Source organism: Phyllobates terribilis, unplaced genomic scaffold (genome assembly GCF_046119375.1).
Source record: "Phyllobates terribilis strain yellow unplaced genomic scaffold, ASM4611937v1 Scaffold_1__5_contigs__length_1240528914, whole genome shotgun sequence".
Classification (NCBI taxonomy): domain Eukaryota; kingdom Metazoa; phylum Chordata; class Amphibia; order Anura; family Dendrobatidae; genus Phyllobates; species Phyllobates terribilis.
In genome coordinates, this window is record NW_027362761.1 from 858619584 (window position 1) to 858632591 (window position 13008).

General features: G+C 38.4%; 1 protein-coding gene across 1 annotated transcript in view; it reads left to right on the forward strand.

The window, feature by feature from the left end:
• LOC141153766 (NADP-dependent alcohol dehydrogenase-like) overlaps positions 1–13008 on the forward strand; it is a 74340-nt gene that overhangs the window by 28635 nt on the left and 32697 nt on the right. The window contains exons 5-7 of the mRNA XM_073638890.1: positions 3821–4043; positions 4170–4430; positions 4594–4729. Of these exons, the coding sequence (XP_073494991.1) occupies positions 3821–4043; positions 4170–4430; positions 4594–4729 (620 nt within the window). The remainder of the gene's footprint in view (positions 1–3820; positions 4044–4169; positions 4431–4593; positions 4730–13008) is intronic.

The window sequence follows — 13008 nt, forward strand, 5'->3', positions numbered from 1 at the left end:
ATACTCGCCGAAAGGGTTAACAGAACATACTCGCTCAACACTAAAGTTCATCAAATAAAGATGACAGATCCCACAACTGTAGCACATTTATCCAGCCCAGTCGGCAACTGATCTCCAACATAATTCCACCAACTCTCTGACTAAACATAAGGCTTCTTTGCTCCCTCCCTGGGATCAGTCCCCTGAGTGGGCAGAAGTGCTCACCCCTTCCCCTTAAACATTTGCTTTTTGCTGAAAGAATGAAGAATATTTCAGAAGCCCTTCACCTGGGACTGCATGTGAGACCCCTGTGGTGATGGCTCTTCTAGATCTACTTTTCCCATCAGATAAAGGTGTACACACCCCTATAAGGATAACATATTCCAATGACCATATTACCGGGAGGGTAAATAAACCCTAATTTAGGGATTCATTAAAACATGACTTTTATTTTATACTTTTTAAAAAATGTGGTAAATGAATTAAAAACACACTAGTGTGCCAGTGTTTCCTCTATCTTATTTATGATCAATTTGATCTATCTTATTCATTAAGCTTACTGATTCCAGTTCTGTGTAAACATATATTCATCATGACTGCAGTTCCTGAATTATAGATTGATTAAGCTGAATAACTGTTGCTCACACAGACACTGGGAACGCTAGTGCTAATAAGAATTATCACAAAGCCACCCCAACAGGTTTCTCCACAAGGGCTTCCTCAGGGAGTTGGGGCTATAATGAAGGTTTTCACACAGGGACCTGTAGGTTTGGATTTATATTTCCCTTAATAATAAAGACCTTCATTTAAAAACTGCATTTTGTGTTTACTTTCGTTATCTTTGTCTAATATTTAAATTTGTTTTGTGATCAGAGACATGCAAAAGAATAAAAAATCAGGAAGGAGGCCAAAACTTTTTCACACCACTGTAGTTCAATGGATTTGGGAAAATAATTCAGTATATCTTGTAACTTAATTAATTAATTTCAATATCTTCTCATTCTAGGCTTAATAGTGAAGGGGTGGTAGTGATTGACAGTCTCCCATGTGTAAACGTACATACAAAGAAGGCTGTCAATCACTGAATTAGGACTTCCCAGTGGACCCCTAGCATAGATTTCAATAAACATAATGTTGAATGTATTCCCACAAATTCCTACCTGTTTAGCGGCTACTGCCTTATACCATGCTGCCTGCATGTAAGACACTATGGCTTGGATTCATCAGTTGCCCCCCCGCCCACTCCCCGCAAGTCACTTTTTTTTATCTTGTGGCTTTTATTGCTGTTTTTTGCCACAAATTCTTCCAAGGGTGCACATGATTCTTGAATTTTGCGCAAAATAAAAAAATGCTCTTTTTCTGTCTTTTGATCCGTTTTGTGACTTATTACTGAAAAAAAAGTTGTACATTTTACTAACTGGGCACAAAAATTGCACCAAAATAACTGGAGTGCATAAAATCATTCACAGGAAAACTGGAGTACAGTACAGACCAAAAGTTTGGACACACCTTCTCATTTAAAGATTTTTCTGTATTTTCATGACTATGAAAATTGTACATTCACACTGAAGGCATCAAAATTATGAATTAACCCATGTGGAATTATATACTTAACAAAAAAGTGTGAAACAACTGAAAATATGTCTTATATTCCAGGTTCTTCAAAGTAGCCACCTTTTGCTTTGATGACTGCTTTGCACACTCTTGGCATTCTCTTGATGAGCTTCAAGAGGTAGTCACCGGAAATGGTTTTCACTTCACAGGTGTGCCCTGTCAGGTTTAATAAGTGGGATTTCTTGCCTTACAAATGGGGTTGGGACCATCAGTTGTGTTGTGCAGAAGTCAGGTGGATACACAGCTGATAGTCCTACTGAATAAACTGTTAGCTGCTTTTTTCTTGCCATAATACAAATTCTAAGTAAAAAAAAAACGAGAGGCCATGATTACTTTAAGAAATGAAGGTCAGTTAGTCTGAAAAATTGGGAAAACTTTGAAAGTGTCCTCAAGTGCAGTTGCAAAAACCATCAAGCGCTACAAAGAAACTGGCTCACATGAGGACGGCCCCAGGAAAGGAAGACCAAGAGTCACCTCTGCTTCTGAGGATAAGTTTATCCGAGTCACCAGCCTCAGAAATCGCAGGTTAACAGCAGATCAGATTAGAGACCAGGTCAATGCCACACAGAGTTCTAGCAGCAGACACATCTCTTCAACAACTGTTAAGAGGAGACTTTGTGCAGCAGGCCTTCATGGTAAAATAGCTGCTAGGAAACCACTGCTAAGGACAGGCAACAAGCAGAAGAGACTTGTTTGGGCTAAAGAACACAAGGAATGGACATTAGACCAGTGGAAATCTGTGCTTTGGTCTGATGAGTCCAAATTTGAGATCTTTGGTTCCAACCACCGTGTCTTTGTGTGACGCAGAAAAGGTGAACGGATGGACTCTACATGCCTGGTTCTCACCGTGAAGCATGGAGGAGGAGGTGTGATGGTGTGGGGGTGCTTTGCTTGTGACACTGTTGGGGATTTATTCAAAATTTAAGGCATACTGAACCAGCATGGCTACCACAGCATCTTCGAGCGGCATGCTATTCCATCCGGTTTGCGTTTAGTTGGACCATCATTTATTTTTCAACAGGACATTGACCTCAAACACACCTCCAGGCTGTGTAAGGGCTATTTGACCAAGAAGGAGAGTGATGGGGGGCTACGCCAGATGACCTGGCCTCCACAGTCACCAGACCTGAACCCAATCGAGATGGTTTGGGGTGAGCTGGACAGCAGAGTGAAGGCAAAAGGGCCAACAAGTGCTAAGCATCTCTGGGAACTCCTTCAAGATTGTTGGAAGACCATTTCCGGTGACTACCTCTTGAAGCTTATCAAGAGAATGCCAAGAGTGTGCAAAGCAGTCATCAAAGCAAAAGGTGGCTGCTTTGAAGAGCCTAGAATATAAGACATATTTTCAGTTGTTTCACACTTTTTTATTAAGTATATAATTCCACATGTGTTAATTCATAGTTTTGATGCCTTCAGTGTGAATGTACAATTTTCATAGTCATGAAAATACAGACAAATCTTTAAATGAGAAGGTGTGTCTAAACTTTTGGTCTGTACTGTATATTTGGGCCACATTTTGCAACTTTTTAAAAAAGTCGCATTTTATGAATTAGTCTAAAACATCTTGAAAAGCCATACTGACCTAAAAATCAGAAAACTGCAAAAGACCACTTTAGAAAAGGCGCAAATCATTTGATGAATTTGTTCAAATCAAAAAGTCAATGAAAGTGAGGTATCCATGGAAAAAAACTGGTGAAAAATGCATTGATTAATCAGGCCCCATATGAAGGTTAATTTCACTTTTAAAAGTGGATTGTTTTATGTATACTATCTGTGGTGATTCATAGCAAACAAAAAATTATTTTGTGAATATGGATTTTTTTTTTACAAATCCGACTCGTAATATATTCTTAAATTTGCTTTTCCCAATTCTACATGCCAGATTTGTAAATTGCTAAATTTTTCGGATGATTTTTGAAGTTGCATCTAATTTCAAAATATTAGAAATGTATTAAAGAGCTATGCAACTAATAACGTTTATTTTATTGTACAATTTCTATACTATCTTTAGAAATTTGATGTTTCACTACTTCTAACTGCTAGCAAAGATCTTAAAAATTGTGATTAATTCAAAAAGTACATTAGAAATATAAAAAAATGCTTCTTTCATTGTATAATATACAAGATCTTTTTTTGAGAAAAATAAATAATTAGAATAACATTAAAAGTAATTACTTGGATAATTATTAGCTCTTTATTATTTTTTTGTAATATTCTTACTTAATAGGTTTGCGTTTGGAAATCAATCAGGACTGATGGATGATGGTACAAGTAGATTTACCTGTAAAGGCAAACCAATTTATCATTATGCATGCACAAGTACATTTACTGAATACACTGTGGTGTCTGATATTTGCGTTGCGAAAGTGGATGCCCGTGCCCCTATTGAAGTTTGTCTTATAGGCTGTGGATTTGCAACTGGATATGGTGGAGCTGTAAACACTGCAAAGGTAAGATTTTTCATGTTCTATTCTTAGTAAAGAAAATAAACCCATTTATTCGTTCTGTTCCTTTTAGAAATAAATATATATTTGTAATACATATTTAAAATAATGAGCTAATTTTCCCCTTCTCAGGTGACCAAGGGCTCTACCTGTGCTGTATTTGGCTTGGGAGGAGTTGGTTTTTCAGCAATTGTAGGATGCAAGGATGCAGGCGCAACACGAATCATTGGAGTAGGTTCACATAAGGATAAGTATCCAAAAGCCCTACAACTGGGAGCCACTGAGTGCCTAAATCCAAAGGATTACAACAAACCCATTCATGAAGTCATTACTGAGATGACTAATGGAGGAGTGGATTTTGCCATTGAATGTGCAGGACACACTGAAACTATGGTAAGTGGAAAATAACCTTTTGTGATGAGGAAAAATTGTGGTATTTCTAATTCCTGCACTTTAGAAATGTTCATATCTTGTATTAATCTATAAGATCAATTTTATACTTACAATTACCTCCTTACAAACATACTAACATGGATTATCTACAATTTCTTGTTAGATGACTGCTCTCCAGTGTACTTACTGTGGAAATGGTGTTGCTGTTGTGTTGGGTGTGGCATCTCCCAAGGACACCCTTTGCTTGCATCCAGGTTTGCTTGTCACAGGGCGTTGCTTGAAAGGATCTATATTTGGAGGTAGGATGTTTTAAAAATTTAAAAACACCAAAAAATCATGCTAACTAGAACATTACATTTTTATAGGGAAACCACTACCCCCATCAAAGCAGATACCAAAAGATGCAAAGTGAACATGGCCAGGAGAGATTGCACACGTCACAAAAAAAATTGTGTCAAATGACCTAAAGGGGTTGTCCACTTTCAAGAAAGTAGGCTCCAAATTGTGTAAAATATCTAAAATAACAAACTCAAAGTATTTACTTTTCCGGGTCCAGCATTCACTCCCCCTTGCTGGTCCGGTGCTGGTGTTTTGGCTGCAGTGAGGTCATGTCAACAGCATGTGTCAGAGCTCTTGTCGGTCACTAAGCTCAGCAGCTCATGCAATGAGCTCAGCAGCTGTGCCAAGGTTGATGGCATGAGCACTGAACTTACTGACTAGCTAGAACAGTGATGGGCACTGTTGACATAATGTCAGCACTGTAGTTGAAACACCAGGACCAGAGCAGTGGAGGGAAACCGGGACTCGATTCAAGAAAGATGAGTGCCTGCTGAGTTTTTTATTTTAGATATTTTACACAGTTTAGGGACCAATTTTCTGAAAGTTGACAACTCCTTCAACTCAGGGGATGATAATTTGCATACTTTTTTTTCCCATGAAGCATTGCCTGTAAGTCTATACTGTCTTAAAGGGCTTGGTCAGACTCCTGTTTTTTTCATATACAATAAGAGAAAAATGAACTGAGTTTCATCAGTGTTTTTGATCATTTTGATTAAAGTGTCATCAGTTTGGCTTGAATTTCATCAGTTTTTCTTGCATGAGAAAAAAAAAATTCAGCTTCTCCTATCAACCAGTCCATGAAAAACTGACAGCACATGGATGGGTTCCATGACTTGAACTGGCAATTTTCCGATACTGAGATCAATATTGATCATGTCTCCTCAATTTTCCATGGACCACTCGGTCCGACAAAAAACTCAGAAATGTAAACAGCCCCATAGACTATCACAGGTAGGAGTTCTATCCGTAAAAAAACATGGATAGTATTCCAATGTGAAAAAGATGTCAGAATGAGTCTTAAGTTTTGATTTACATAACCACATTTTGCAGTCCAAGTACAGAATGCAGAAATTGGCTGCGAACTTGACAGTCTTATAGACATATATCAGACTTCTGATTTCCGTCAGGAGACCCCTAACCGGTTTGTGCATTGCTGTCCGTACTCAGAATACAAAACACAGATTCCTGTTTTAGGAGAGAACTTTAACCATGTAACCTGTGACATGCAGAAGTAATGCTTTTGCAGAGTGTGACATGCAGAAGTAGTGCTGGTGCTTTAAAAGCATCCAGCAACTAGAGGGGTTAACACAGTCACAGGAGAAGGGGAGTGTTTTAGCAGAGCCCCAGAGTGATTATAGGGAAGTTGTTTACTGTCTTGCTGGAGCTGAAGAGAAAGGTGGTGTGTGTGTTCTGTATCTCACAGAAGCCCCCCTGCAAGTGAAAAGGATTCAAGTCAGGAATGAAGCTAAGCACAGGTCAGGTAGCGTTCCTGAACTAGTAGTGCAGAGTATTGTCAGGCATAAAGATAAGGACTGGAAGAAATGGTGTCACAGGGATAATCTCCCTCAGCAAACCCTCCCCCCTCCTCCATATCTCTGTGCTGTAAAGAATGCTGTGTTCATTAATGTGCCTTTGCATCAGAACTGCCTGTCCTGTACTACTAGGAAGATTGTGAACTGCTGTGTAGAGATGAGCGTTGTTCGACTCGAACTGTTTGCCAATCTCAAATTCGAGCTGTTTTGGGCGGTGTTCGAGCTGTTCGGTGAACACAAACGATTTGAGAAAAATTCGGCTGTTCGAGGTTATGTTCGATAACTGTTCGTGCACCAAAATCATAACTGGATTTTTTCTCAGTAATGATGAAAATTAATGTTAATACGCAGTTTGAGTGTACAGCGGGGTGGGGGGAGGGGCAGGGGATGGATCTCTGGAGGAATAATGAAGATCTCCATTTTTTTTCTCTTTCCCGCATTTACAGTGGGGAGGTGCAATCTGTCAGCCTATCAGCAGTGCACACACGGAGCGAAGTGCTTTTTTTCACACAAGCAAGGGCATGTGTCATTGGCAGTGTATGTCACATGTCCTTGCCCTATAAGTCCAAGCCATTTTCCCCGTCGCCACCATTTTCTCACTGCTGCAGCTGCGTGTTAGACGGCACCGCTGTTGCTGTGTGCGCTATACCTTGTTAATTTCAAGCCAATTTTCGCACAAATCTACAGATAGCTTGGGAGTAGGGAATAGTTGTGATTGCAGTCCTTTTAAGGACTAGGTTACCGCATTTCCTACGACTTTTATCAGGCAGGTCTGTGCTCTTAAATAGATAGATTGTGGGAGTAAAGACTAATTGTAATTGCAGTCCTTTTCAGGACTAGGTTACACCAGTTCCTATCAGTTTTTGCCAGGCAGGTCTGTGCCAGTGCTGTGCAAGTTTTTTTCACAGCATTTGGCTGAATCTAGCAAAGCTAATCCTTTTTGGCCTATTGCAGAGTGTGTTAGTCAGTGGAGTAGCCTATCTGTGTTGCAAAATATACCACCTGTGTATAGAATACCAATTTTTTTACTGCACCTAGTGAAGTAAAATCTTTTGGGCATAGCATCATTCTATTAGTCCATCTATACTGACCTCCATCAGGTTGCAAATTGAATATAATTTTTTTCTGCATCTAGCTCTGAAAAAATATTTGGGCTTCTAGCAGTGTGTGGGACTTGTTCTATTAGTCCATCTATACTGACCTCCATCAGGTTGCAAACTGAATATAATTTTTTTCTGCATCTAGCTCTGAAAAAATATTTGGCCTTCTAGCAGTGTGTGGGACTTGTTCTATTAGTCCATCTATACTGACCTCCATCACGCTGCAAATTCAAAATAATTTTTTGTCTGCATCTAGCTCTGAAAAAATATTTGGCCTTCTAGCAGTGTGTGGGACGTTCTCTATTAGTCCATCTATACTGACCTCCATCAGGTTGCAAATTAAAAATAATTTTTTGTCTGCATCTAGCTCTGAAAAAATATTTGGCCTTCTAGCAGTGTGTGGGACTTGTTCTATTAGTCCATCTATACTGACCTCCATCACGCTGCAAATTCAAAATAATTTTTTGTCTGCATCTAGCTCTGAAAAAATATTTGGCCTTCTAGCAGTGTGTGGGACTTTCTCTATTAGTCCATCTATACTGACCTCCATCAGGTTGCAAATTAAAAATAATTTTTTGTCTGCATCTAGCTCTGAAAAAATATTTGGCCTTCTAGCAGTGTGTGGAACTTTCTCTATTAGTCCATCTATACTGACCTCCATCAGGTTGCAAACTGAATATATTTTTTTTCTGCATCTACCTCTGAAAAAATATTTGGGCTTCTAGCTGTGTGTGGGACTTGTTCTAATAGTCCATCTATACTGACCTCCATCAGGTTGCAAACTGAATATAATTTTTTTCTGCATCTACCTCTGAAAAAATATTTGGCCTTCTAGCAGTGTGTGGGACTTGTTCTATTAGTCCATCTATACTGACCTGCATCAGGTTGCAAATTAAAAATAATTTATATCTGCATCTAGCTCTGAAAAAATATTTGGCCTTCTAGCAGTGTGTGGGACTTTCTCTATTAGTCCATCTATACTGACCTCCATCAGGTTGCAAATTCAAAATAATTTTTTGTCTGCATCTAGCTCTGAAAAAATATTTGGCCTGCTACCAGTGTGTGGGACTTTCTCTATTAGTCCATCTATACTGACCTCCATCAGGCTGCAAATTAAAAATAATTTTAATCTGCATCTACCTCTGAAAAAATGTTTGGCCTTCTAGCTGTGTGTGGGACTTGTTCTATTAGTCCATCTATACTGACCTCCATCAGGTTGCAAACTGAATATAATTTTTTTCTGCATCTACCTCTGAAAAAATATTTGGCCTTCTAGCAGTGTGTGGGACTTTCTCTATTAGTCCATCTATACTGACCTCCATCAGGTTGCAAATTAAAAATAATTTATATCTGCATCTAGCTCTGAAAAAATATTTGGCCTTCTAGCAGTGTGTGGGACTTTCTCTATTAGTCCATCTATACTGACCTCCATCAGGTTGCAAATTAAAAATATTTTTTTGTCTGCATCTAGCTCTGAAAAAATATTTGGCCTTCTAGCAGTGTGTGGGACTTTCTCTATTAGTCCATCTATACTGACCTCCATCAGGTTGCAAACTGAATATATATTTTTTCTGCATCTACCTCTGAAAAAATATTGGGCTTCTAGCTGTGTGTGGGACTTGTTCTATTAATCCATCTATACAGACCTCCATCAGGTTGCAAACTGAATATAATTTTTTTCTGCATCTACCTCTGAAAAAATATTTGGGCTTCTAGCTGTGTGTGGGACTTGTTCTATTAGTCCATCTATACTGACCTCCATCAGGTTGCAAAATGAATATAATTTTTTTCTGCATCTAGCTCTGAAAAAATATTTGGCCTTCTAGCAGTGTGTGGAACTTTCTCTATTAGTCCATCTATACTGACCTCCATCAGGTTGCAAACTGAATATATATTTTTTCTGCATCTACCTCTGAAAAAATATTGGGCTTCTAGCTGTGTGTGGGACTTGTTCTATTAATCCATCTATACAGACCTCCATCAGGTTGCAAACTGAATATAATTTTTTTCTGCATCTACCTCTGAAAAAATATTTGGCCTTCTAGCAGTGTGTGGGACTTGTTCTATTAGTCCACCTATACTGACCTCCATCAGGTTGCAAATTCAAAATAATTTTTTGTCTGCATCTAGCTCTGAAAAAATATTTGGCCTTCTAGCAGTGTGTGGAACTTTCTCTATTAGTCCATCTATACTGACCTCCATCAGGTTGCAAACTGAATATATTTTTTTTCTGCATCTACCTCTGAAAAAATATTTGGGCTTCTAGCTGTGTGTGGGACTTGTTCTATTAGTCCATCTATACTGACCTCCATCAGGTTGCAAACTGAATATAATTTTTTTCTGCATCTACCTCTGAAAAAATATTTGGCCTTCTAGCAGTGTGTGGGACTTGTTCTATTAGTCCATCTATACTGACCTGCATCAGGTTGCAAATTAAAAATAATTTATATCTGCATCTAGCTCTGAAAAAATATTTGGCCTTCTAGCAGTGTGTGGGACTTTCTCTATTAGTCCATCTATACTGACCTCCATCAGGTTGCAAATTCAAAATAATTTTTTGTCTGCATCTAGCTCTGAAAAAATATTTGGCCTGCTACCAGTGTGTGGGACTTTCTCTATTAGTCCATCTATACTGACCTCCATCAGGCTGCAAATTAAAAATAATTTTTATCTGCATCTACCTCTGAAAAAATGTTTGGCCTTCTAGCTGTGTGTGGGACTTGTTCTATTAGTCCATCTATACGGACCTCCATCAGGTTGCAAACTGAATATAATTTTTTTCTGCATCTACCTCTGAAAAAATATTTGGCCTTCTAGCAGTGTGTGGGACTTTCTCTATTAGTCCATCTATACTGACCTCCATCAGGTTGCAAATTAAAAATAATTTATATCTGCATCTAGCTCTGAAAAAATATTTGGCCTTCTAGCAGTGTGTGGGACTTTCTCTATTAGTCCATCTATACTGACCTCCATCAGGTTGCAAATTAAAAATAATTTTTTGTCTGCATCTAGCTCTGAAAAAATATTTGGCCTTCTAGCAGTGTGTGGGACTTTCTCTATTAGTCCATCTATACTGACCTCCATCAGGTTGCAAACTGAATATATATTTTTTCTGCATCTACCTCTGAAAAAATATTGGGCTTCTAGCTGTGTGTGGGACTTGTTCTATTAATCCATCTATACAGACCTCCATCAGGTTGCAAACTGAATATAATTTTTTTCTGCATCTACCTCTGAAAAAATATTTGGACTTCTAGCTGTGTGTGGGACTTGTTCTATTAGTCCATCTATACTGACCTCCATCAGGTTGCAAAATGAATATAATTTTTTTCTGCATCTAGCTCTGAAAAAATATTTGGCCTTCTAGCAGTGTGTGGGACTTGTTCTATTAGTCCACCTATACTGACCTCCATCAGGTTGCAAATTCAAAATAATTTTTTGTCTACATCTAGCTCTGAAAAAATATTTGGCCTTCTAGCAGTGTGTGGGACTTGTTCTATTAGTCCATCTATACTGACCTACATCAGGTTGCAAATTAAAAATAATTTATATCTGCATCTAGCTCTGAAAAAATATTTGGCCTTCTAGCAGTGTGTGGGACTTTCTCTATTAGTCCATCTATACTGACCTCCATCAGGTTGCAAATTCAAAATAATTTTTTGTCTTCATCTAGCTCTGAAAAAATATTTGGCCTGCTACCAGTGTGTGGGACTTTCTCTATTAGTCCATCTATACTGACCTCCATCAGGCTGCAAATTAAAAATAATTTTTATCTGCATCTACCTCTGAAAAAATGTTTGGCCTTCTAGCTGTGTGTGGGACTTGTTCTATTAGGCCATCTATACTGACCTCCATCAGGTTGCAAACTGAATATAATTTTTTTCTGCATCTACCTCTGAAAAAATATTTGGCCTTCTAGCAGTGTGTGGGACTTTCTCTATTAGTCCATCTATACTGACCTCCATCAGGTTGCAAATTAAAAATAATTTATATCTGCATCTAGCTCTGAAAAAATATTTGGCCTTCTAGCAGTGTGTGGGACTTTCTCTATTAGTCCATCTATACTGACCTCCATCAGGTTGCAAATTAAAAATAATTTTTTGTCTGCATCTAGCTCTGAAAAAATATTTGGCCTTCTAGCAGTGTGTGGGACTTTCTCTATTAGTCCATCTATACTGACCTCCATCAGGTTGCAAACTGAATATATTTTTTTTCTGCATCTACCTCTGAAAAAATATTGGGCTTCTAGCTGTGTGTGGGACTTGTTCTATTAATCCATCTATACAGACCTCCATCAGGTTGCAAACTGAATATAATTTTTTTTCTGCATCTACCTCTGAAAAAATATTTGGGCTTCTAGCTGTGTGTGGGACTTGTTCTATTAGTCCATCTATACTGACCTCCATCAGGTTGCAAAATGAATATAATTTTTTTCTGCATCTAGCTTTGAAAAAATATTTGGCCTTCTAGCAGTGTGTGGGACTTGTTCTATTAGTCCACCTATACTGACCTCCATCAGGTTGCAAATTCAAAATAATTTTTTGTCTGCATCTAGCTCTGAAAAAATATTTGGCCTTCTAGCAGTGTGTGGGACTTTCTCTATTAGTCCATCTATACTGACCTCCATCAGGTTGCAAACTGAATATATTTTTTTTTCTGCATCTACCTCTGAAAAAATATTTGGGCTTCTAGCTGTGTGTGGGACTTGTTCTATTAGTCCATCTATACTGACCTCCATCAGGTTGCAAACTGAATATAATTTTTTTCTGCATCTACCTCTGAAAAAATATTTGGGCTTCTAGCTGTGTGTGGGACTTGTTCTATTAGTCCATCTATACTGACCTCCATCAGGTTGCAAAATGAATATAATTTTTTTCTGCATCTAGCTTTGAAAAAATATTTGGCCTTCTAGCAGTGTGTGGGACTTGTTCTATTAGTCCACCTATACTGACCTCCATCAGGTTGCAAATTCAAAATAATTTTTTGTCTGCATCTAGCTCTGAAAAAATATTTGGCCTTCTAGCAGTGTGTGGGACTTTCTCTATTAGTCCATCTATACTGACCTCCATCAGGTTGCAAACTGAATATATATTTTTTTCTGCATCTACCTCTGAAAAAATATTTGGGCTTCTAGCTGTGTGTGGGACTTGTTCTATTAGTCCATCTATACTGACCTCCATCAGGTTGCAAACTGAATATAATTTTTTTCTGCATCTACCTCTGAAAAAATATTTGGGCTTCTAGCTGTGTGTAGGACTTGTTCTGTTAGTCCATCTATACTGACCTCCATCAGGTTGCAAACTGAATACAATTTTTTTCTGCATCTACCTCTGAAAAAATATTTGGGCTTCTAGCTGTGTGTGGGACTGGTTCTATTAGTCCATCTATACTGACCTCCATCAGGTTGCAAATTGAATATAATTTTTTTCTGCATCTAACCCAGCCAATAGTTTTGGCCTAATACCACAGTTTGGCCACTCAGCTCTGCTCGGTTCCCATCCATTGTTTTTTTGTGCAAACAACTCCAGAGTTGTGAATTAGTTAACCACCAAAATGAGTGGAAAAAGGCCTGCTGCTGGTGGAATGGGGAATAGGCGTGTTGGGAAG